The sequence below is a fragment of the Sinohyriopsis cumingii genome, chromosome 13, assembly GCF_028554795.1.
Source record: "Sinohyriopsis cumingii isolate HCF-2022 chromosome 13, ASM2855479v2, whole genome shotgun sequence".
Taxonomy (NCBI): domain Eukaryota; kingdom Metazoa; phylum Mollusca; class Bivalvia; order Unionida; family Unionidae; genus Sinohyriopsis; species Sinohyriopsis cumingii.
In genome coordinates, this window is record NC_142973.1 from 37,062,326 (window position 1) to 37,088,011 (window position 25,686).

The 25,686-nt window shown below is 34.2% G+C and overlaps 1 protein-coding gene across 2 annotated transcripts in view; it reads left to right on the plus strand.

Annotated features, from left to right (window-relative positions):
• LOC149785219 (DNA excision repair protein ERCC-5-like) overlaps nt 1-25,686 on the plus strand; it is a 67,304-nt gene that overhangs the window by 26,743 nt on the left and 14,875 nt on the right. For both annotated transcript variants that reach the window (XM_089979032.1, XM_089979033.1), the window contains 7 exons: nt 1,360-1,491; nt 5,619-6,474; nt 10,364-10,680; nt 11,591-11,710; nt 13,105-13,463; nt 19,755-19,843; nt 23,064-23,166. In XM_089979032.1, the coding sequence (XP_089835158.1) occupies nt 1,360-1,491; nt 5,619-6,474; nt 10,364-10,680; nt 11,591-11,710; nt 13,105-13,463; nt 19,755-19,843; nt 23,064-23,166 (1,976 nt within the window). The remainder of the gene's footprint in view (nt 1-1,359; nt 1,492-5,618; nt 6,475-10,363; nt 10,681-11,590; nt 11,711-13,104; nt 13,464-19,754; nt 19,844-23,063; nt 23,167-25,686) is intronic.

Consider the following 25,686-nt stretch of genomic DNA (forward strand, 5'->3'; position numbering starts at 1 on the left):
TGTTTCTAAGAGAATATTTATTATAACACATTACTTTAAAACCCTCCCCCTCCTGCTTTGTGAGCATACTTGATAGATTGCTTAGCATACAATTACCAACAAGATCAACACCACACCCTAACATGACAGTAGCAAAGGGAGTTACTGCACTTTGTCCCCATAATATAGATGGGAAAGATGATTTTCATCTTTTTGGGAGTACTGGCTCCAAGATGTTATTTTCCTAATGTAAATTTTCGGTAAGTATTCTTTGAGACACAAAATTTACAAACAAATTTGCTTGTTTTAACCAGCAGTTTTTTTTCTTCAATCTTTTTTTTTATTTACATTTTGTTAATTGAATTGGCATCATCCAAACTCATTTTGTTTGACAGCCATTGTATGCACACATTCCAGTACATACAAGTAGTAGGCAGAATGATTTCAAATTTGTTTTATGGTTTGACAACATCTAATAATACTACTAATATTAATAATAATAGTAATGATGATAATAAGAATTATTTATTTATTCAGAGCAGTCTAATTAACTAACACTTATTTAAGATTATGGTCCACAATTAAAACAAGGTTGACATCTGATAACAGAAGTTACTACAGATTATACCAGGTTAAGAATCTTTTATCACATAGATATACCACTGGTTAAGAATCTGTTATCACATAGATATGTCATAGCTATGATGGACAAATTTTGTGCATTGCAGTCATAAAATCAGGATTGATCATTAAACTGTATGTCAAGGTTTAATATTTCTTATAAGCTAAAACATTAGGTACTTGTTCCAAATATGAAAAAATCAGAACAGTATTGAATATTGGTTTTGGAAAAGAGTGGGTGAATTATGCAAAATCAGGAGTGCATTATAAGGAGAAATGGAGGCTCAGTTATATGGATGAGGCACTATGCCTGTATAAATATAGCTTGCAGAAATAGTTTAGTAAGTACACTAAACTCTAGATTTATCAGCTTTTGACTTACCCACATATCGCATTTACATGAGTTAAAATTAACACCAAAGCTGGAAAGTACACTGAGAGACATGCATCATTAGCATATATACATTACACGAACGTACAGCATAAATTCCCAAGTAGGAACTTCCCTTTTTTTATGTGTTTGACCAAGGTGAAGATTTGGCTTCCAGTTGATGGATGAGTTCAAGTCATGCAAATTCGACAAGTATTCTCAGGAATGCAGTATACACATAAATCAGGGGTTTACTGCAGTCTCATTTCAAAGTTGGGAAATGATGTTCTGCAGTATTGTTTCTTACAAACAGTGATATTGTAAATAGTTTAAACAATTTCTTTAAGATAATTTTGAAATTATTTCATACTATAATGGAGGAATTTCAGGATATGGATGCAATTGATGTTCACTCTGATGACTTCAAGAGTTTGCCTCCAGAAATCCAACATGAAATCATTATTGACCTGAAAGAGAAGGGAAAGAGACCATCAAGGAGAGGAGAATTCAAGCTACCTAAGGTACATTTTTATTTGCATATTCCTAACTTTGTTATTGAATAATAGTATTTTAATTTATAGTACTTTCAAAGTGGAATTACCATCTTGCTAGTGTTGGTGTAAGGTGCACTTGAGTGTAGTTCAGTGACATATACTATTGTTACAGTCTGGCACTGGCAACACTACACAGGTGTAAATTATGCAGCTCCAGAAAAACTAGTGGGATCTTCATTGCCAATTTTTGATTACCTTGAGTAGCAAGGTTGGTGAACAGACCAATCTACTGGGCCACAAGGAGCCTTTCTTTACCATTTCCCACTGTCAAGACAGCCCAAAAAAGTAGACCTCCATTTGAAAAAATCCCATCTTGCCCACCAACCCACAACACAAAACTAGGTATGTTTAAAGAATATGCTTGTCTCATGGGTAGACTTCTAAAAATATATAAAAGATGACCCCCACCCTCCAATGACCCAGGTCTCTAGATAGGCTTTAGTATGTTTAAGAAAGTATATAACTTAAAGTTTATGATGTAGAGCATGGTAGGGGATGACATTTTGGAACTCTTTGATTGTCCCTTTTGTTTTTGGTCTGCCAGAAGAGCAAGGGCTAGACATGCCCCAGAAATGCTTATTTTAAGGAGAGCATGTGAAGCAGTTTGTTTTTGAAATATGTAGTGCCAGTTGTTAGTTTGGAGGGCATTGGTTAACTGGTATAATGTGCAGTTGTGCAGTTATTAACTTTCGTAATTTGGGGACTTATCAATTTTATTGTGTTCATGTATCATGTAGCTGCCCTTTGTAATCCTCTGAATACCACCCCAATTATAGCCCTTTTAGTACTCACCGCTGCACACCATTGCATTGCAGAGGTTATTTTATTAGATATGGCAGTTGTTGAAAATGGATTCGACTACCAGCCCCCTTCAGGTGTTAGCTTCCATAGTTACAGATATCACCACCAGCAATTTCTGCTGTTATTGATGTCACCACCAGAAATGTTCTTCAGGTTATTATACACTTGATAATTTTGTTCATGACAACCATACCATTGATGTTTGCACCTGTCTTGTGCATTTGCTTTTCCCGCTTCACTAACTTTTCGTGGCAAGCCTTTGTTAGGCATTGTGCTCTGAGGGTGTTTTCAAAGTTGTTTTACCACATGCTGTGGAGCACAGTTCAGGTCACCATCTATTAGAGGGATTAGGTTGTCATGCCAGGCTGTCATATGGGGTAAAGACCATGTACTACTGCTGTCAGCAGGTAACCATTTTCGTATTTAGGTTTATCAAAACCATATGTCCAGGCTTCATATCACACAAGCTCTCATGTGGTATTCTGGCTTCATTGGGCCATACTTGCCTACTTCCACCCACTATTCTTTCTCATTGTGTAGAAAAGTTTAGTATGAACAGAAAAATGTTGTCCTAATGAATGATGGGGAGGGCCATGTAAATAGTGGCACCTGCATTGCTTATTTGGCTATTTAAGATAGCTAGTCCCTCTCATTTGGAAATCCAAGATCACCAAATACAAATAGGTCATTCTCTTCATTATGAAGCATGCTAAAGACATGTGCAGGTCTGACAGGCTGATCTTTGGTATCACATGAACGATGATATTAATAAAGATTTAAACTTTTGGGAATAGGCACAGGATGTAGCTCTACCTCATCCATATCAGCGGGTACTTTGGGTTCCTTGATTTCAATAGCTCACAAGCAGCAATATTCCTGCCCCTTGGTCTTGGTTCCTTTTCATTCATCATCAACTGATTAACTGCAGTCAGTGGTCAGTATTTTCCAGCTGCTGTGATGCTGTGCAGCTCCAGTTGTGAGAGGGTTGAACCCCCATCAATGTTTCAGACTTGTATTGCAGTACACATGACTGTCGTGCATGTGCCATCTTTATGAATGTTAATGCAGCAGAAATTTCTGTAAACAGGATACATTAGGCATGAGGACTGTTCTTGTAATGCAAGACCAATTATTTTCAATGATTGCTTTTCAGAGTAGGCAAGCTTATGGGCCCCACACAGATGACTTTGTGACTCATTTCTTCTCCTCATCGGGAACAAAGAACAGGATGGCTACATTGTTTTAATTGTCTTAGCCTGTGAAATCAGAAAAACTTGTAAATGCTGCGAGACTAGTTATGGCAGTATTTTTTTAAAATAAAAATATTCATTGCTTGTTCTGTGCTAACTTACATTCAGACTAACAAACTCTTCATGACAATCCTCCAGTTTTTCACAGTACTGTGGCAGATCTCTTGGTTGGCATCAAGCATTCTCACCTTTGCATGGGCTTTTGTGGCTTCCCATTTAGCCTCAATCATGGCACACTGTGCAGCTTTTAATTTAGCCTCCAGTACTTCCATATGCACTGTAATCTAGGAAATCTCTTTTTCATCTCATTTGAGTTCCCAAATATCATTGTCTATTAGTTTGAAATGCCAGTAAGTTGACAAAGTTTTTTGACTTCTGGTGACAGTTAGGTTAGAAATCATCAGTTGATTTATGAAATAACTAAGTTTAGTGCATTTTTTATATCCATGATGCTTTTGGTTTTTAAAATCGGTATTGGGGTACAAAGAAACAGAAGGGTGTGAGAATACTATAGTCTCAGTTCTCAGTGCTTTGATATGTTGACAAATTGCTGCCTTTTTTATTGTCCATTTTATTTTGCAGCTGAAGGCAGTTATGAAAAAATATTGTGACTGCAGCCAGTTCTGCAGTTTGTATAGGTTACTGTGAAACATGGTACCTGTCATAGTCATCATCTAAAGATGCAAATTTCAGCAAACTACTTTGCTCCTCTGATTTTTGTTCAATTTACTGTTTTGTTTTTCACTTGGAGCTGGATGTATGATGGAATCTTATGACAACAACTAGTATTACAACTTTTTTAATGAATTGTCATAAAAATTGGGTTGTGTTCATTGTTTTTGAAGGTGCATTTATTGACAACTTACCACTCTCTTGCATTTGTTATAGTACAGGCCCTTTTTGTCTAGCAGTAGAATGTATGTAAGAAATAATGTTGAGAACACAACTTGGCTTGAAGTTTTTAATGGATCTCTGCAGAACTTGATCCATTATGTAGTCATTATCTAGAGATGTACATATGGACAAGTCTTTGTTCTCCCATGAATTTGCATGAGTCTTTGACCTTTTCTAGTTGCAGCTGGATATAATATATGACAAAATTTGGCAGATGTAGCTTGTAGTTTTCTGTAGATTGCTGTGAAATTTTGTACATATTGTCCTCATGATCAAAAGATAGGCCTGTTGACCATTAACTAGGCCTGTTGAGCATTAATTAGGCATGTTGACCATTAATTATGCATTTTGACCATTAACTAGGCCTGTTGAGCATTAAATAGGCATGTTGACCATTATTTAGGCATGTTGACCATTAACTAGGCCTGTTGAGCATTAATTAGGCATGTTGACCATTAACTAGGCCTGTTGAGCATTAATTAGGCATGTTGACCATTAACTAGGCCTGTTGAGCATTAAATAAGCATGTTGACCATTATTTAGGCATGTCGACCATTAACTAGGCCTGTTGAGCATTAATTAGGCATGCTGACCATTAACTAGGCCTGTTGAGCATTAATTAGGCATGTTGACCATTAACTAGGCCTGTTGAGCATTAAATAGGCATGTTGACCATTATTTAGGCATGTTGACCATTAACTAGGCCTGTTGAGCATTAATTAGGCATGTTGACCATTAACTAGGCTTGTTGAGCATTAAATAGGCATGTTGACTATTATTTAGACACGTTGACCATTAACTAGGCCTGTTGAGCATTAAATAGGCATGTTGACCATTAATTAGGCATGTTGACCATTAACAAGGCCTGTTGAGCATTAATTAGGCATGTTGACCATGATTTAGGCATGTTGATCATTAATTAGCCATGTTGTTCACTAACTTGGCATGTTGACCATTAATTCTACTTACTGTTTCCAGAAGAGCTGTGAGCCTTTTTTGTTTTACTATAGACTGATCTCCATCATAAAAGTAGTGGCAGGGGATGGTGGGTCAATTGACTTGAGCAAATCATTTACCATTCTTCTTCTTTATATATGGATTTGATCATTCATATGAAGTAATCATTAATGGGTGCATGTTTTGCTTTAGGATTCCATGGATTTCTCCAAGTATCAAATAACCAAGCTTTTGAAACAGAGTAGGCTGAGTAATCGATTAGATGAGGTACGGAAAGAAATGAGCACTCGCAGTACAGGGGAGTTAACTCAGGATCTTGAGAAGGACTTCTTCAGTGACGAAGTACAGTCTAGTAGGGTGGTCTCAGAGGATACATCACATTACATTTTGATTAAAGGTTTAAGGAGAAAAGATGAATTGAAAGCAGATGAAGAAAATGAGTTTTCAGAAAATGTAACAGCAAGTGCTGAAGAAATTGAGTCCTCTGGTTCTCGGATTGTAGATAAGTTACTAAATGACGGTGATGTGAATAAACTGAAAACTGGCATTGGTTTCATCAGTGTTGATCAGGAGAGCACTATTTGTCAAGTTGAAAGAGAATCCACTGTTAGTAACAGCACTGAAAGTTCAGTTACTGAAGTTGTACAAACTAATATTTCCGAAAGCATTGATAATAAAAGGGAAGGAAAAGAGGAAACATTAACAAGGAAGGAACTTTCAGATTGGAACAAATACATTGATCAGAGCAAAGAGAATTTGCTTGAATTGAGTCATTTGAATACAGCTGATTTAAACTCAAAGTCAAGCAGTAAATATAATTTGTTATTACAAACATCTCTAAGTTCAACTTCCTCAGCCTTGGCTCATGAGGCAGAAACGACTGTTGATATTAATGGGTTGGATTCAGAGAAAGAACCGATTGAAATTTCTGATGACATTGTGGACTTGAGTGTAAAACAAGGAAACACGGATAAAATAAAGACTGCGTCAAGATTAGAAGTGATAAATAAGGACCACCATGGTGAAGAAGATGACTCTGGCTCGGAAGGTATGCAGATTATATGCATCATTGTTTTAATTTAATTTTCTCAAATCATATAATTCAAATTGATTACAAGGAGGTCTGTATATGTACCCCTGTATAATGTCATGCCTCATATCATATCAGGGTTGAAAATTCTCAAAACTTAGGCAAGTACACAAACATTTGCCAACCCAGAATGAAATCATACTAACCAGCTATAATTAATAAGGATATAAAAGTTGAAAATATTAACAATCTAAATGTGATCTTGTGAAAGGTCGCTTTATGAAGTTTTGGAGTGACCCTCCTAACACTAGTTGTTGGTAATTACATAGTGAGACCAATCTGAACCTCATGTTATAAATATATTTTTGTTAATACTAAAAGAGAGAGAGAGGGAGGAGAGAGATTATATTGGCTTGATCATGAATGAGAGACAGAGAGTGAGAGAGGCAGAGAGAAAGAGAGAGAGAAGGCAGAGAGAGATTATATTGGCATCATCTTGAAAGAGAGACAGAGAAAGAGAGACAGACAGGCAAAGAGAGAGATTATATTGGCATGATCAAACAAATGGAATCAAATTTTAACTGTTGAAAGTGTGAACAATGTTGGCAGTATTGTAACTAGACCTTGTTTTTCATACAAGAGAAACACTTGTCATCCTTCAGTCAGTACTTATTTGTTTAGGTGAATGATTGAAAAATTCACTTGACTCCTGGAAATTTTCCACTCACCATTTCATGCTGGGTGAGTGAATTTTCAATATGTGCATATATATCTGTGTAACTCATATGGTATACATCCCTGTATAATGTCATAGTTCATACTGTATGTATCCCTGTATAATGTCATAGCTCATACGGTATATATCCCTGTATAATGTCATAGCTCATACAGTACGGATCCCTGTATAATGTCATAGCTCATATGGTATGTATCCCTGTATAATGTCATACCTCATGCTGTATGTATCCCTGTATAATGTCATAACTAATCTTGTGTATCCCTGTATAATGTCATAGTTCATACTGTATGTATCCCTGTATAATATCATAGCTCATATTGTATGTATCCTTGTATAATGTCTTAGCTCATATGGTATACATCCCTGTATAATGTCATAGCTCATACTGTATGTATCCCTGTATAATGTCATAGCTCATACGGTATATATCCCTGTATAATGTCATAGCTCATATGGTATATATCCCTGTATAATGTCATAGCTCATACGGTATATATCCCTGTATAATGTCATAGCTCATACTGTATGTATCTCTGTATAATGTCATAGCTCATACAGTATGTATCCCTGTATAATGTCATAGCTGATGTGGTATGTATCCCTGTATAATTCATAGCTATATTGTATGTATCCCTGTATAATGTCGTAGCTGATATTGTATATATCTCTATAATGTCATAGTTCATTGTATGTGTCTAATGTCATACCTCATACTGTATGTATCTCTGTATACTGTCATACCTCATATTGTATATATCCCTGTATAATGTCATACCTTATATTGTATATATCCCTGTATAATATCATACCTCATTCTATATTGCCCTGTATAATATCATACCTCCTGCTTTATTTACCCAGGTATAATGTCATATCTCATACTACATGTATCTCTGTATAATGTCATACCTTATATTGTATATATCCCTGTATAATGTCATAGCTCATACTGTATGTATCCCTGTATAATGTCATAGCTCATACTGTATGTATCCCTGTATAATGTCATAGCTCATACTGTATGTATCCCTGCATAATGTCATAGCTTATACTGTATGTATCTCTGTATAATGTCATAGCTCATACTGTATGTATCCCTTTATAATGTCATAGCTCATACTGTTTGTATCCCTGTATAATGTCATAGCTCATACAGTATGTATCCATGTATAATGTCATACCTCATATTGTATATATCCCTGTATAATGTCATACCTCATATTTTATGTAGCCCTGTATAATATCATACCTCATGCTTTATTTACCCCAGTATAATGTCATATCTCATTCTGTATGCATCTCTGTAAAATGTCATACCTCATATTGTATATATCATACCTCATATTCTATGTAGCCCTGTATAATATCATGTTGTTGTTGTTGTTGTGGGGTTTAACGCCATTTTTCAGCACGATAGGCTATACATGGCGGCCAGTATTAATGGTGGAGGAAGAACCCGGAAAACCCCGGAAAGAACCACCGACCCACGAGAAGCTACTGGCAGGCTTTCTCACATGCCCACATTGGCTGAATCTTAGACTCGAACCGCCGCAGACAGAGGTGAGATGGCAGTGATCCGTAACGAAGAGCGCTTTAGACCACTCGGCCACTCGGGGCCCCCGTATAATATCATACCTCATATTCTATGTAGCACTGTATAATATCATACCTCATATTCTATGTAGCACTGTAAATATCACACCTCATGCTTTATTTACCCAGTATAATGTCATACCTCATAATGTATGTATTTCTGTATAATGTCATACCTCATATTGTATATATCCCTGTGTAATGTCCTAGCCCCAGTATAGTGTTAAACTTCTTAACATATTTACCCTGAATGAAGTATCAATTGGTTACATAAATCATTTAATAATTGTGAGTGCTTCAGTGAAGGAGAGTTGTAATTGATGGTCTGTATCATTCATAACAGATTACACTTTAGTGGATATGATAATTTGTATATTTATTTCCCCAATTAAGAAAGTGACACAAATTTACAGGTTTATACAATATGAGATCTAGATGAAAAGGTCTAGTCTCAGTACAATTTTTAATTCATTACTAATCTAAAATTAAAATAGACACAGAAAAAATACCCTTCATAAATATTATTTATTTTTCTCATTAGAAATTCACAGGTATTTTCAGGTAGGTGGTAGGGATAAAGATAAAAATGTAACTTATTTTACCTAATACCTTCAAAGGTCTTGTTCTTCACACAATTTTCAGATAAAGTTTAGATGAAATGTAGTTAGTGTAATATCTTCACATGCTTTGTTAAACACGTTTCTCTCTCATGACTGAAAACTCATGTATAATATCCACAAGAATTCTATATGCCTTGATCCGGCAAACGTAAGTGATTGAAAGTAGCAGCTTAAATCTGATAAGAACATTTAAATTTTCTTCAAATTTACTACAATGCATATCTGATGGTTCCTTATACTTCCACTCTGAGGATTAAATCAGTCTTTAAAAAAATATATAAAAAATGGCTTTTTCATGTTTTTACTTAATGCAACCAACAAAGTGATAAGCTGACACTGTTGACAAAGGAAGCTAACTCTGATGTTATCTACATTCATTTGATGAGAAAGTAGTTATTGACATCAGGAATGTGTACTTATTATGAAGAACTTTAATCTCATAAAATGTATCCAAATAATTATTTTTAAGTGCACAATGAATGCAATACTTTATAGCAGATCAAATTAAACTGAATTGAGAAACTTATTTTTTTATGAAATTTGTCCAATTTTTGTCTTCATTGCAAAACAATGCTAGTGGCACCCTTCATATTAATATTCAGTAAAAAAGTTTTGTATTAAAGCGTTTGCTAGGAAGATACAGCTGTAGTATAGCCAAGTCCTGTTCAGATCAAAATGCAAACTGCATAATTCATGTTGATGGTCTTATAAAGATCATATAGAAAAATAACTAAAATATTCCTACCATTTTCACAAAGGGATTGGTGGGGGAGGGCTTGATTTGCTGTCCCAAAGTTGGCCCTGGTATATTGTAGGACATCATGCAGGTGAAACATTGCATTTAGTGGAATCCATGCTCGGAAAATCTAGTCCATCTGTCCTTGTAGTTGCTATTAACATTGTGGAAAAAAGTTCTGACATTTTCTCATATATTTGATTTACTTTTCTTATCTAGATGAATTCATTGAGGTTCCAGAATTCCCATCACTGATTTATGAGGGTGACTCCTCTACTTCAAGAGATATGCCAGGTATAGAAAGTGCTGATCATGCAGAAAATTCCAAAGGAGTTCTGACAGCACCGAAAATCGAAGGCAATTCTAAGGATGTTGTAGCAATGGACCTCACAGAGATAGAAGACATTCATGAGGGAGAGGATGCTAAAGAGGCAGAGGTTTCTGAAGTGATTAAAGAGGCTGAGAATGTAGATACCTCAGATTCCAGTGCCTCTGAATCAAAGAACATGGCAGGAAAATTCCAAGTAATGAATGAGGTACCACTTATTCTGTAATTTTTCCAACACTTAAAATTTTTTTAAAATCATTTTTAGGCAACGTGCAAAAAGTATTTGTAAAGTAAACAGATTTTCATCTTCAGCTCATAATTTTGAAACTTTGCTTAATTTTTGAAGAATGAAATATTCTCTATACCTAAAGATATTGAATAGAAGTGAAAATTGCATTTACTAATTAATAACATTATACGGTGTTTACTCGCTAATATGTTAGGTCTTACATAAACTCTGATCTTCAGTCACATAATGCACCAAGCATATAAAGGTCTATACTGTTAGTTCTACTGATTAATCCTAAGAAACTGCATAGACCAAGATCTGCTAGTGCATGACATGATGGCAGATTTGGGTTTATACAGGTTGCATTTTGATCTGATCATAAGCAATGTCATATATGAGTAATAATAACAAGTTTTTCAAAGATGTCAATCCTGGCAGCCAAATGGAATGTCTGACAGGCACCATTTTCATTTAGGACCAAAGAAGACATCATATTCTACAAATATTTAGGATATTCAGGATAGTCGTAATGGTGGCCATAATGACTAAAAATATGATCTGTTGGGAAACCAGAAACACATTTTTTTTAAAAATAGGCCTAACACAAATAAATTGCTCTCAATTTGAACTGTCTTCAAAACTTGCAAAACATTTGAATTGCTGAAAACATTGCATTCACATTTAGTGTATTATTTATTGCACTTATAAGGATGCATGTGAGATATGAGGCTCCACTGAATGCTCGGTTGTTCTTTTTTCTCAGCTGCCTTCCCAAATTGACATGTACTTTTACACTGAATACCCCTCAGAGACTTACAACCGACATTTAAAATGTTAAAATACCATGACTGCATTGTTCTAATCATAATCTCAATTATTTAACACATAGATGGATTTACATGAATTGCAATATGATTTGGAGCTGGAGTCCACAGCACTTAAGGCAGAAAGAGGTCGACAGGAGAGACTTGCCACATCCATCACTGACCAAATGCATGCTGAGGCACAGGTATTCATACACTCTCCTGTTGGTAACCAGAACATTTATATGTCAGATCTGGAGTGTTTGTTTTTTTTAATCAAATTTAGGACAAGAATTTTATGATTATACATTCTAGTGTCAATCAGTCAACTAATTTCATAATGCTTTCTTATCTGATAAACATTGGATCCAGCTGTAAATTGCATAGACACAGATCTGCTGTTGCATCAGCTTAGCTTGTATAAAATATTTCATAAAATCTCTAACAAATTTCTTTTCCATCATTCAGAACATATTGTCAAGTTGCATAATATATTACTTGCCAAGAGGTCAGCTTGCCCTAAATTGTCATCCACTTTCTTCTTGAAATAGAATACATTACGAATACAACCACTGCCTTGGTTATCCATCCATCTTATTCTTAGTGACAAAAGTGCTAAAAGTCATCTTCCCACCTACATGGAAGTCAGACTAGATTGATCTCCCCTTGAATCTTGAATACAGACCTTGGCGCTATGTCCTGTCCATTTAAAAGTTACTGTTTTTGTGCAAAGGAAGCATGCTGTTTTTGAGACCTCATAAAGCTGATATCCACTTATTTATCACATGGGGGATTATACTAAAGCCATACTTGTCATTCTGTCTTTACCATTGATAAATATTTTGCACTTCATTTGCCAAACTTTGTCTTAAAATAAATATATGTGTGCCATTTTAATAGTCGGCCCAAGGGTCTATATTGCTTAAGTCATTTCAGCTGCAGCACTAGTCTTTACCCACAACTTCCAAACCTGCAAACTCTTATGATTTAACTACATGTCTTAACTAAGTTACCTTTAAATTATGGACTTGGGGAATAGTAACAAAGAATTACAAAAATGATTATTGCAGACAAATGGAGATATTGGCCTGTCCAGGTATGGGCCAAATCCAGTTTGTTAGGACAATTGATGAAATATCAGAATAAATTTAAAGGAGCACCTCATACGCTTTAATCAGCATGTTTCCTTTGCAAAGCTTGATTTCAGTGATACTGAAAAATGTTCAGCTGATATGAACTTACATGTACACAGATCCCAAACATGTATCTTGCCACACACTTACAGATGCTTTAAATGTATTTAAATTGCACAGTCACTTACATGTAATTGCCTACATCCTCATTTAAATTAGCTATACATTATGAATAATCATCTGCCCCTAAAGGACAGTTTTCCAAAACACCCTAACAATTTCTCATAAATAATTATGCTGTGTGTCATGGACACTTTTCTCTAAAGAACAAAATCATATGATCCCTGTGTGTCCTCAGCACATGGCTCAAACTGATGATCCCTGCATGTCCTTAATAGAGAGGTCTGACTGGAGATCCCTGCATGTCCCTAATAAGTATGTCTAATTGATGTTATTCTTTCCAATAGGAACTCCTCCGATTGTTTGGTATCCCATATCTTGTGAGTCCATCGGAGGCTGAAGCACAGTGTGCACAGTTGGATCGAGCTGGTCACACAAATGGTACAGTCACTGATGACAGTGACATTTGGTTGTTTGGTGGACACCGAGTCTACAAGAACCTTTTCCAGCAGAAAAAACATGTAGAATTCTACACAGATACCAATATAAAAGCACAGTTAGGTTTAACACGCCAGCACCTCATTAACATTGCGTTGTTGTGTGGCAGTGACTACACCGAGGGTATCCAAGGAGTGGGTCCAATCACAGCCATGGAAATCCTTGCAGAATTTCCTGGAGAGGAACTGGAAGGGCTGGTTGCATTAAAGTAAGGCTTAAGATATGTGGAACTTTTTCAGTTAACAGTGACCAATGTATTGCTTGTAAATTTTATAAGCTACCTTGGAAAGGTTCATATTTTCCCCCTCTGACAGTTTGAATACTGTAAGCAAGGTATGATGATATTCATCTTTCTCTAAACTGCAAGTCAAACATTTCCAGGTAAATGTTATATTATTGGTAAAATATTAAAATAACAAGGTGTACTAACCAGTTTGAAATCATTTTTAAAAAAATTTCTCCACATGCTGGTGAACTGCTTGATGCCTATTCAGCTGTCATAGCATAATCTTTAGCAAGAACAAAAATACCAAAACATCCAGCCATATTTTGGGACCCATCTGGTTAAAGCAAGAGATATGTTCTAGCCACAGTTTAACTAAACATCTCAAATTTTATATAAATTTCCTATAGCATGGTTAGTATCGGGTGATATTTTTTGCCAGACAGAACATTCATCATCCATTGGAGATTAAAATCCAATAACAAAATCTTGAATTTTCCTTAAAGGTGTCTTGTTTTAACCCTGAGGAAATTTTGAGGAATTTATTAATTGTTTTCCAAGATTTAAAAGATTTCTTGTATTAAATTTTAAAATTAAAAAGTTATTTGCATCCTTTCCAATGTCTCTTAAAATTATTGATATTACTCAAAGTCTCACAAGTAAAATAATAGACAGTCTCAAAATTTGAGGAGAAATATTGTATAACCTCTGTCTGGCACTTACTTAAACACTATTACTTAACCACTGACTGGCATATATTCAAACACTATAACATAATCACTGACTGGCATTTACTCAAATACTGTTAGGTAACCACTGACTGGCATTTATTCCAACACCATTACATAACCACTGACTGGCATTTACTTAAACACTCTTACATAACCAGTGACTGGCATTTACTCAAACACTATTACATAACCAGTGACTGGCATTTACTCAAACACTATTACATAACCAGTGACTGGCATTTACTCAAGCACTATTACATAACCACTTTTACTCAAACACTAATATATAACCACTGACTGGCAGTTACTCAGACACTATTACATAGCCATTGAATGATATTTACTCAAACACTATTACATGACCACCGACTGGCAGTTACTCAAACACTATTACATAGCCATTGAATGCCATTTACTCAAACATTATTACATAATCACTTTTACCCAAACACTATTACATAACCACTGAATGCCACTTACTCCAACACTATTACATAACCACTGAATGCCACTTACTCCAACACTATTACATAACCACTGTCTGGGATTAACTCAAACACTTATTTAACCACTTACTGGGATTTACTCAAACACTATTACATAACTACTGACTGTCATTTACTCAAAGACTGTGATATAACCACTGACTGTCATTTACTCAAAGACTGTTATATAACCACTGACTGTCATTTACTCAAAGACTGTTATATAGCCACTGACTGACATTTACTCAAAGAGAATGACAGTAGTCTCTTTCTTGTAAAATATAAACCCAAGGTGGACCATGAGTATGCCTTTTATGCATTTGGACTTTTTTTAAAATTAAAAAAACGGCTTGGTCCATTTTCATCATCAATTTCATATCTTCACTTTGGAAGTTGCTTGTAACCAACATAGCACATTAATCATTCATACTGGATTATTGTGTGAACTAGCAGGTCTAGTGTGTCTCTAATGAATTTGTCATAGCATTTTTGGACTTTATCAAATAAATTTCACATCTTCACCTTGACATTTTTCTTCAGACGGCTCTGGTGGCCTAAAGGGTTAGATCATCCACCTCGAATGCATTAGGTCGTGGGTTTGAACCCCAACTGAGTCAAAATGGTACAAGCAGCTGCCTTGCTTGGTGCTCAACATAAAGAAGCTAGTGTTAGGACTAGTCATCCTTGTATCAGGATAATGTTACTGGGTGGTAGATGATGCCGCATGTCAGCAGCATGATGCCCCAGTGTTAGACATCACTATAAACTGCTTCACAGCAAACATCATAGCAATATTACTCAGACTGTTAAAGCTACCTCAAAAATAATTTAAAAAAAACAGATACACATTTTTCTTAAGTGGATGACCCTTTGTGACTTAGTTTTTCTTGTTACCAGTAAGTTCTGAAATTCACATATTGCTGTATGGTGATTGTCTCTGATCAGCAACAAAAGTCAAATAAGACTGTACATGTATCAAGAACAGTAATATACAGTGTAATTTTCAAAAGAACCAATAGATGATGAATTAATAGCTAATATACCAGGAATTGTCACTATGCACATTTCCACAACCCGTAAATTTGTAGCTTGTACCTATAACAAGAATTAAATTGTGGTGAATGTAGCAAGTAAGATGTTGCCACATTGTTGTTACAGTTTTACTATAGTATATGCATTTTCATATTTTTGATATTACCACACATTAACATATCACTTTATGTGATTCTGATTGATCCAAATAAGGCTATGGAAATTATTATGCAGTATCCTCTTTATTGATTGTCTGCAACCATGGGAAAACTTTTTCAACCCCCCACCTTCTGGAATTTTCTTTTTTGGAATGAACATTTTTGGCCACCATTTTTTTATTCGACTTGCGAAAGGGAATTGGGGTAAAATGGTCTCATCTGTTTCATTATGGCCAATTTACCTCTACAGGGGTTTGTTGTGTCAAGTATAACATATTATAACATGAAAATGCCTTAAAAAAAACCAAGACAAAAACAACAAAAACAAGTAAAGCTATGGGTCTTGCTTAGTTGGTAGTGGGGGTGGAGGGGCAGTATATCTGTAGCATGGAATCCACCCTATATAAAAGCATGGTTTATATGTGAACTTACAGAAGTAAAGAAACTCTTCTTTGTTCACAGAAAAATGTAGACATAAACCGGTCTCCCCAACTGATATAACTTTATCCAACCACAGTATATTTACATGGTAAATATGCGATCAAGTCCAACTCAAAAAGAGATTTGTTTATGTTTTCTGTACAGTCTAATGTTCTAAATCAAATACAGCGAAAATCCAGTCACAAATACATTACAATAAATATGTTATTTCTGCATCCAGTAATCTTTTCACAAAACTATTTCAATAATGTACTGTTTAGTTGTGATGTAGAATTGTATTGTGTATGCCAACAAAAAGCCATTACTGTGCACCCTATCAGATAATGTGACATCACACGCATTGGACATTTTATGTTGACAAATGATTTTGTCTTTGAAAAATGTTCTGTTTATTTCGATGGACGCTTATTCTTTGATTTGTAATTAGCAAACATGTATAATCTACTTTTACTATTTCAACTTTGTTTGGGACTACTTTTTACGCACAACAAATGAAAGGTGCACAATCTGTCAGAATGAATGAAATTATTCATTCTTCTATGTAAATAATTTCCACTTAAATAAAATGTACTTGATAAAAAAGACTCTCAATTGGGTAATGATTTAATATTAAATTTATGAAACTCATTGAACAATGTCCAGCATTTGCTTGCCAAGGATCACATTGAGGTATTGAATACAAATTTGCATGTTTGATTTAAAAGCTGATATATTTTGAGTGGCCAGAGCTCCAAATAAATAATGTAATTTTGCATTTTTGCAAATTAGCTGATTGAAAATGCTAAAATAATTGTTTCAGTGTATTCAAGGTATGCCGAACCATATGATTTTGATAATTTAGTCAAGAGTTGTGACCATCTTTCTCCTTTTGTAAACAAGGTCAGTTTTGTATTATGACTCGTTAGATCAATGAAAATAATGTGATCAGGGGACCCTGAGTGGCCAAGTGGCTTAAAGTGCTCTTTGTTACGGATCACAGCCATCTCACCTCTGTCTGCGTGGGTTTGAGTCTCAGATTCGGCCAATGTGGGTATGTGAGAAAGCTTGCCAGTAGCTTCTTGAGGGTTGGTGGTTCTTTCCGGGGATTTCCTGGGTTCTTCCTCCACCATTAATACTGGCCGCCATGTATAACCTATCATGTGCTGAAAAATGGCATTAAACCTTACAACAACAACAATGTGATCAGTAGAATTTCATTGTGGTCTGTACATGTATAAAATGATAGAAGTGAGTTCACTTTTAAATTATAATCATTATAATGATAAAAACTCAGTTGAATTGAGTACATTTTAAAATTATAACCAGCATAATGATAGAACTCAACTGAATTGAGTACACTTTTAAATGATAATATAATGATAGAACTCAACTGAGTTGAGTACGTATTAAATTATAACCATTATAATGACAGAATAGAGTTGAATTGAGTACACTTTTAAATTAGAGCCATATAAATGAAAACACAACAGGTAAGTCTTAGTCACTAAGTTGTTTGAAACATTATCAAATTCATCATAAAAGTCATGATAATTCAGATTCAGTGCTGTATCACAAATTGTGTTTTGCCCTGTTACAAAATGACCTAGTGAAATTTTTTAAAGCCCTAGTTATGTCCAACCAGGGACTTATATAGTCACATCGTTAAAGTCTTATCTTGACCTGAAGGGACATTCAAAGTCAAAACTGGAGGTATCAGTTTAAAAAACTTTTCTTCCATTCTTCCATACCTGAAACCCCAATTTCATTGATATGAAATTCTGTCATACCAAAGACTTATAAAAATGGTACTAACAGCTGCCTCGCTAGGCACTTGGCATTAACATGTTAGTGCTAGGTCTGGTAACCCTGGTGTCAAGATAATGCGACTGGGTGGGACATGTTTGCAGCATGATACCCCAGTGCTAGACATCACTAAAACTGCTACACTGCAGACATCAAAGCAGTATGAATGAAAAAGGTTTAAAGCTTCATTAAGCATCAAAATAACACACACTCACACTTCATAGTTTGCAGTTGTTTTTTGTCTGTTGTTAATTGGAAATGCAGAGGTAAAAAAGAAGACATGTTTTCAGTTTAAAATTTCTATACTACCCCCATAAAAGGTTATGATATGTTTATAAACATTCCTCTCTCTTCCATATGTCTTGCTTTCTCTCGTTTTCTGACTGTAATTGAATAATATTTATGTCTAAATCATTTTGTCATATTTTGAAGGTTCTATGATAGTTTTATAGCTTGTAAGAAAATCTTAAACAGGCAATAATCACATGTCTCTTTATGGTACTCCCTGGTTGTCAACAATATAATTGGTAGATCAGTATTTTCTCGACTTTCTTTGAAATCAAAGAAGAAAAATAACAATGAGAGATAAAGTTCAGTTACTGTTATTGGATCCAATGAGTAGGACTACCAGAAAATCTGGTTCAACAAATAAGGAAATGAATCTAGTTTATCTGCTTAAGTTTTTTCATTCTGTACGATCAGTTTGTTTGCTGCTATATTAACATTTTCTGTTGACCAAATATTTTGAACGTGAGGCATTTTTATAGTTTGTTATTTATTACAATTTCATATATTTCAAACATGTGGATTGTACACAGATACAGTTGTGCCTTCTGTAGTTTTTTTTTTTTTTTCTCCAAAATTTTTTCTTAAATGATTTCCATTGATTTCAATTTAACCTCACCTTTCTGGCAAAATTCTCAAATATATTTGTAATCTCTGTACAAGAGATATCTTCATTTATTTACATTTATTTTGATTTCCATCAGAAGTGACAGTACTGGGGTATTCATTAAAATTATGACAGAAAAGTATTCAGAAGGTTGAAAGTTATGTGCCCAGCTACTTTTTTCCAAGATGTAGATCTTGAGAACTTTTATTTTTTGTTAACTTTTTCAGTTCAAGTATGTCACATAATAGACTTCTTGGTATCAAATTTTTGAAATGCTCAGAAATAGCTTTACTTTAAAGTTTGTTTAGCACTGAAATTTGCAATTTTTATAAGTAAAATGCCTCGGTATGAAAATTAAAATTATATCTTGAATATGAAAAGAATTGTATAGAAATATCATTATTAGTGTGAAGTTTATATTTAGGTGATTGTATTATTGGGGACAGCAATAATTTACCATAAGTTATAACTTAATTGCCAGACATTGCGGTACACTGTTGATGGTCAAAACGTTCAAAAAGTGTGCCGTATATATGAATATTGTCACCCCCTTCTCCAAATTTGTAAAACCAAAATATCTGGAAAAGTTCTTATGACATTTTGATTGATGCAATGTTTACTGTTGTTTATGCTGAGATGCTTTCTCTTTTTTTATGTTAGGATTATTTCAAGAATTCATTTTTACATGAAGTACTATTCAATTTTTCCTCTGCTATCTTTGAGTCACTCAGTGGGTAATGTTTATTTGATTTCAGATCATGGTGGGAAGAGGCACAGACTCAAGTGAATGTTCCGAAGGAAACATCCATCAGGTCCAAGTTGCGAGAACTGGATTTACGACCAGGTATTGTAAATCATAATTTTCATGAACTTTAAATTTAAGAATTAAAAGCCTTAGGGATATAAAAAAAGGCTCAAAACTTGGTTATTTCATTCATTAACGCAACTGTGACCATGGGGTCCCTAATACTGTCATATTGTTCATGTTTCAAATCAGTCAGAAGTTTCTTTATAAACACGGCATCCATATTGTATGGAAAACTCTACATTTTCAGACAACATGAGTGATGTGGTGCAGTGTCTCTGAGCAGCTTGAGATAATTTTATAAATGTCCGTAACTTTGGGATCTAAATCTTATTGAACTCAAGTACATAAGAGTCAAAGCACTTGACTTTTTTCTTCTTCTTCAGACTTTGTTGGAGAAATATTAGAACCAGACTTTGAAAATAATGGATTCAGATGACATAGTTTTAACCTTCTAAGTACATGTTTTCCTAGAAACCTCCCCCCCCCAACTGAAAATGGAACTTTCCGACAACCAGAAAAGGGCAGTGAGCAGGCTCATTGTTTACACCAAATACTCCCATTTGGGTTGAAATGCAAATTAGATGATAATATTACTGAAATGCAAACTAGATAATATAAGCTAGTTGTTTATATTATTGAGATGCAGATTTCATGATAATATTATTGAAACGCAAAACAGCTAAAATTAATATTACTGAAATGCAAGGTTGATGATAATATTGCTAAAATGCAAACTAGTTGTTAATAGTATTGAAATGCAAACTAGATGATAAAATTAATATTATTGAAATGCATGCTAGCTGATAAAAGTATTGAAATGCAACTTAGTTGTTAACAGTATTGAAATGCAAAAACTAGATGATAATATTATTGAAATTCAAACTAGTTGATAATATTCCTGAAATGCAAACTAGATAATAATATTATTGAAATGCAAAACTAGATGATAATGTTATTGAAATGCAAACTAGATGATAATATTATTGAAATGCAAACTAGATGATAATATTATTGAAATGCAAACTAGATGATAATATTATTGAAATGCAAGCTAGTTGATAATATTGAAATGCAAGCTAGATGATAATATTACTGAAGTGCAAACTAGATGATAATATTATTGAATTGCAAACTAGATGATAATATTGAAATGCAAGCTAGATGATAATATTACTGAAGTGCAAACTAGATGATAATATTATTGAAATGCAAACTAGTTGATAATAAATGCAAGCTAGTTGATAATATTGAAATGCAAGCTAGATGATAATATTACTGAAGTGCAAGCTAGATGATAATATTATTGAAATGCAAACTTGATGATAATATCAAAGAAATGCAAACTAGATGATAATGCTCAGACCTCCTGGTGACAAATAATAAGTTATTAATTAGTGAATGAAATAACCAAGTTTTTTTTTTCATTTTTAAACATTCTTGATGCTTTTTGTTTACAAAATCACAAGGGTGGGGTTGTGAATAAAATAACAACATTTAATGTTTGGTTTAGAGTTTTCTGGCACAGCAACTTGTGGAACATTGAACAATAACATAAAAAATGTTGACTTTCATGATTAATATTTCAAATTACTTGCTAATGGGATGCAGGAAGTGTATTTTTGTTTCTCTAGAATCAAACTTCATACAGTTGCATATATTGATCATTAATTGTTTAATAGGCATTTTATAAACATGATTTATTTTTAAGGAACTATCAACAGATATTTTTTTGTTGCGGCGGGGGGGCGGGCAGAGAAAATGGTTTCTTAAGAGAACTGCTAATACACATGAGAGTTTGAATTATTTAGTTCTTCTGGTATGTTGTTGTTATGGGTTTTAAGCCATTTTTCAGTGCTTGATAGGCTATACATGGTGGCCACTATGTCTGTTGGAAAAAGAACTGGGAAAACCCTAGGAAGAACCACCAACCCATGGGAAGCTACTGGCAATCTTTCTCACACGCCCATGTTGACCAAACCCAAGACTCCATCCCAGACAGACAGAGGTAAAATATCAGTGATCTGTGTAGGCAAGCTCCTTGGACCATTCATCCACCCATAGTCCCTCTTCTAGTATGAAAAATATGTGTATCATATTTATTCTTTGTCCCTCTTCTAGTATGAAGAATATGTTTATCTTATTTATTCTGATTTAATTACAAAATTCACATAGAGTGTAGAATATCAGTATTTATTATATGCTGAAAAATATTCACTCAGATCTTTTTTATGCTTTTCATAAAAGTTGTGTATAATCTTCAAACTGTGCCAATTCATTGAAGTTTTAAATATTCATTCCATGAGCTGTTATAGGTATTAAGTGGTACGGTTCTTTTTACCCATAAGTTTCTATGGGATGACCCTCACTTTGGATAGATCCTTGCTGAATAGTGCAAGAAGTAAATGCACACCATGATTTTTGATGTTTTCTTGGTATTGGATTATTTTGACTGTTAATCATGTAGTTATAATAGATAATATAATATATATAAATGTTTCCATTTTTTTTTGAAAGTGAAATATTCCCAGTATTTCACAAGCAGTCATCCCAAATATATAAAATATAGACTAAATGTAAAAAGAAGCATTTAAGCACAACTGTCACTTATTCACTTATCCTGCAAGACAGTTGAACTTTAATTCATCATGCAGGAATTGTAAACTGAATTTTGTCCAGGTTGTGAAAATTAAATACCTTAAATGTATGATATTCCTTAAAACAATGAGACTGACAAATTCAGGCCAAAAGAGCAAGATAGAGCCAATATAGTAAATTAACTTTGTGAACCAGTCCACATTCTCTGGCACTCATGTGTTTTGTATAATGTTCAATGAATGAAAAGAATATATACTGTTTTACAGGTAGTGAGTTGATATTTTGAAAACATTCATTTAAACATAGGCACCATGAAACTTGCTAATTCTTCCTGGTGCAGCAGATGCTCATATTAATGTAGATAAGATTACATGATTAAGTTTAATGTAGCATTCATGCATCTGACTGATTGAGACTTAGTATAAATTAATGCTTGGTTAGTTTCAGTTCATGTATGCATCATCAATCATCTTCACTTGTATTTTCACAATAATAATATGATTCAAAGGTTTCATGGCAATTGTAATGGAAATTGATATGTGTAACATAATGAGTGCTTTCCCTTTGACAGTCTGGTGAAAATATCTCACCAATTTGACTTTGGCAAGCAAATACATCAGTATTATTCAAGACTATTCATATACACAGTTTTCTATTGCAGGGTTCCCCAGCCCTAAAGTGGTTGAGGCCTACATGAGTCCAGTGGTAGATGACTCAGAGGAAACATTTTCTTGGTCCATGCCAGACCTTGATGAACTTAGACAATATCCTTGTAATTATTAATTATAAGTTTTTCTAGTACGTATATATTTCCCATTAAGCTGTACCCGTTCACTTTGTATTCACTGGTACAATTATTTCTTAGGCATTGTTGTTATATTTAGTTACTAATTAAAATGAATCGTAGACAGAAGAATCTGTTTACAAACAACATGGTAATTGGTTAAATATGAGTAACTGTAAAGTACAATATTTGTATTTTATGCTTTTATTTATTCATATTTTTAAAAACAAATTTTACTATTCTCTTGGGGATGATTGTAAGGGTTTCACATTTTTTAGAATATGAATGTACATTTTATGGTATTGATTGTAACACAGTTAACTGAAAAGGTATATAATGCAACATCCATGCTGATAACTGCAGTTTTCTTGCACAGCCCTCTTTAGTACTTACTACTAACTTTGTTACCATATATACATGCTTATAAGTCAAGTCCAGCTGCAGCAAGATAGACCTAGTTCTGCCATAGCATAATGATCTGGTAGATCTGGGTCATTGGTATTTGTTCTGCTGACCAACTGCATATATCCAGATCTTTTGGCATGTTTTCTGATGGCAAATGTAGGTCTGCCAGCATGTTGTCTGATGGCAGATCTAGATCTGTCAACATGTTATCTGATGGCAGATCTAGATTTGCCAGCATGTTATCTGATGGCAGATCTAGATTTGCCAGCATTTTATCTGATGGCAAATCTAGATCTGTCATCATGTTTTCTGATGGCAGATCATGATCTGTCAGCATTTCTGAGGGCAAATCTAGATCTGTCAGCATGTTATTTGATGGCAGATCTAGATCTATCAGCATGTTATCTGATGGCAAATCTAGATCTGTCAGCATGTTATGTGATGGCAGATCTAGATCTGTCAGCATGTTATCCGAGGGCAGATCTAGATCTGTCAGCATGTTATCTGATGATAAATCTAGATCTGTCAGCATGTTTTCTGATGGCAAATCTAGATCTGTCAGCATGTTATCTGATGGCAGACCTAGATCTGTGCAGTTTGCAGTTGGACCTGACAAAAGTAAGCATTAGCAATATGTTTCATATATTATGTTGAATGTAAAAAGTAGTTTAAAATTCTCCAGTTTAATTATACCTCTCTGCTTTTCCATTCATCTTTCATGACAGTACAAATTATGGAATATTATTTTAATTGTATTTGCATTGTGATATAACAAAAATACAGTATGGAACCATATCACAAATGTAGTAGTTGCATTTTGGGATGAAATCTGCTTAATATACCATATAGGCTCGGGTTTTTTCCTTCTCGTTTTATTATAGTATGGGGAAGAGTGAATAAATATATTTTATATTAAGTATGAAAATTTGTACATTTAAAAAAAATATGTATGGGAAAAAATAATAAAGAAAAAGGAAATTTATTTTTGTCATAGACCAAAAGCATTGGAGGGTATTTTTTAAAAAAAGGAACATCACAAAATTTCAGATTGTTTGTTTATAGTTTTCCAGATTGTTGTTCAGGACAGATGATCCCATAACAGAGGTAATGTTTTGGTAATCTTTATCTGTTAATCTACTGTGTACCACCATGTTTGATGTCTTTATCATTTATAGGACCACGCAGTGAGATATGGGAGACCCTCAGTACCACCTTTACAGTTAGTCCATTTGTTTATCTGTCTGTCTTATCTACTTTTTTTATACCCATCATAAATGAATGCTGTTTGGTAGGTGAATTACCTATTGCATTTAGATGTGCCTTTTAAAGATTTCATCTTTTCAGGTCCAGTTTGACAGAGTTATTGCCCTTTTCTCATCACTGTTACATTTCCACTACTGCAGATTATTGTAACCAGCATAGCATAGCTGCTTAACATATTCCTGTTCAATTTGGTATGTGCACTGGCTCATAGTCTATATGTTTCAGACAGAGTTATGGCCCTTGATAATGAAGTTCCTTGTAATAGCATAGCTCAAGATCCATTCAATAAATTCTGTTACAGCTTTAATAGCAGCAATAAATTACCTATAGCTATTGCCTAGCATTATTTTTCATGCAAAAAAACAATATGGAACATTGAAAGTTACTCATTCAGTATCCCATTAATATAAAGCTGCATGTCAAGCTCTATTTAAATTAAATAATACTAATAAAATAAAAAAAAAACAAAGACAGAAGATTGGTTAGTCAGGAGCCACAACTCCTGTAAATGATGCTGTGTAATGCTACAATTTAAACTAACTCATGGTTTCATAAATCTGAAGCCAAATACCAAATCTGGTTAAAATCTTAAAAGTTATGGTTATCTTGTAGTCAGGAGGTCAGCAGTAAGAATTGGCCATCCTTCTGTCTTTGGCTTCTTCAGCGTAACATTTACTAAGTTTTGTTGGATTTCAGCAAAGTTTGACAAGCAGCTTTATGTTAATGGGATATTGAATGAGTAATTTTAAGTGCTCCACATTGTTATTCAGAAAAGTTATGATCCCTGAGTGCCCAGCTGTATAACTCTAAGGAATATTGCATTTATTTCCCA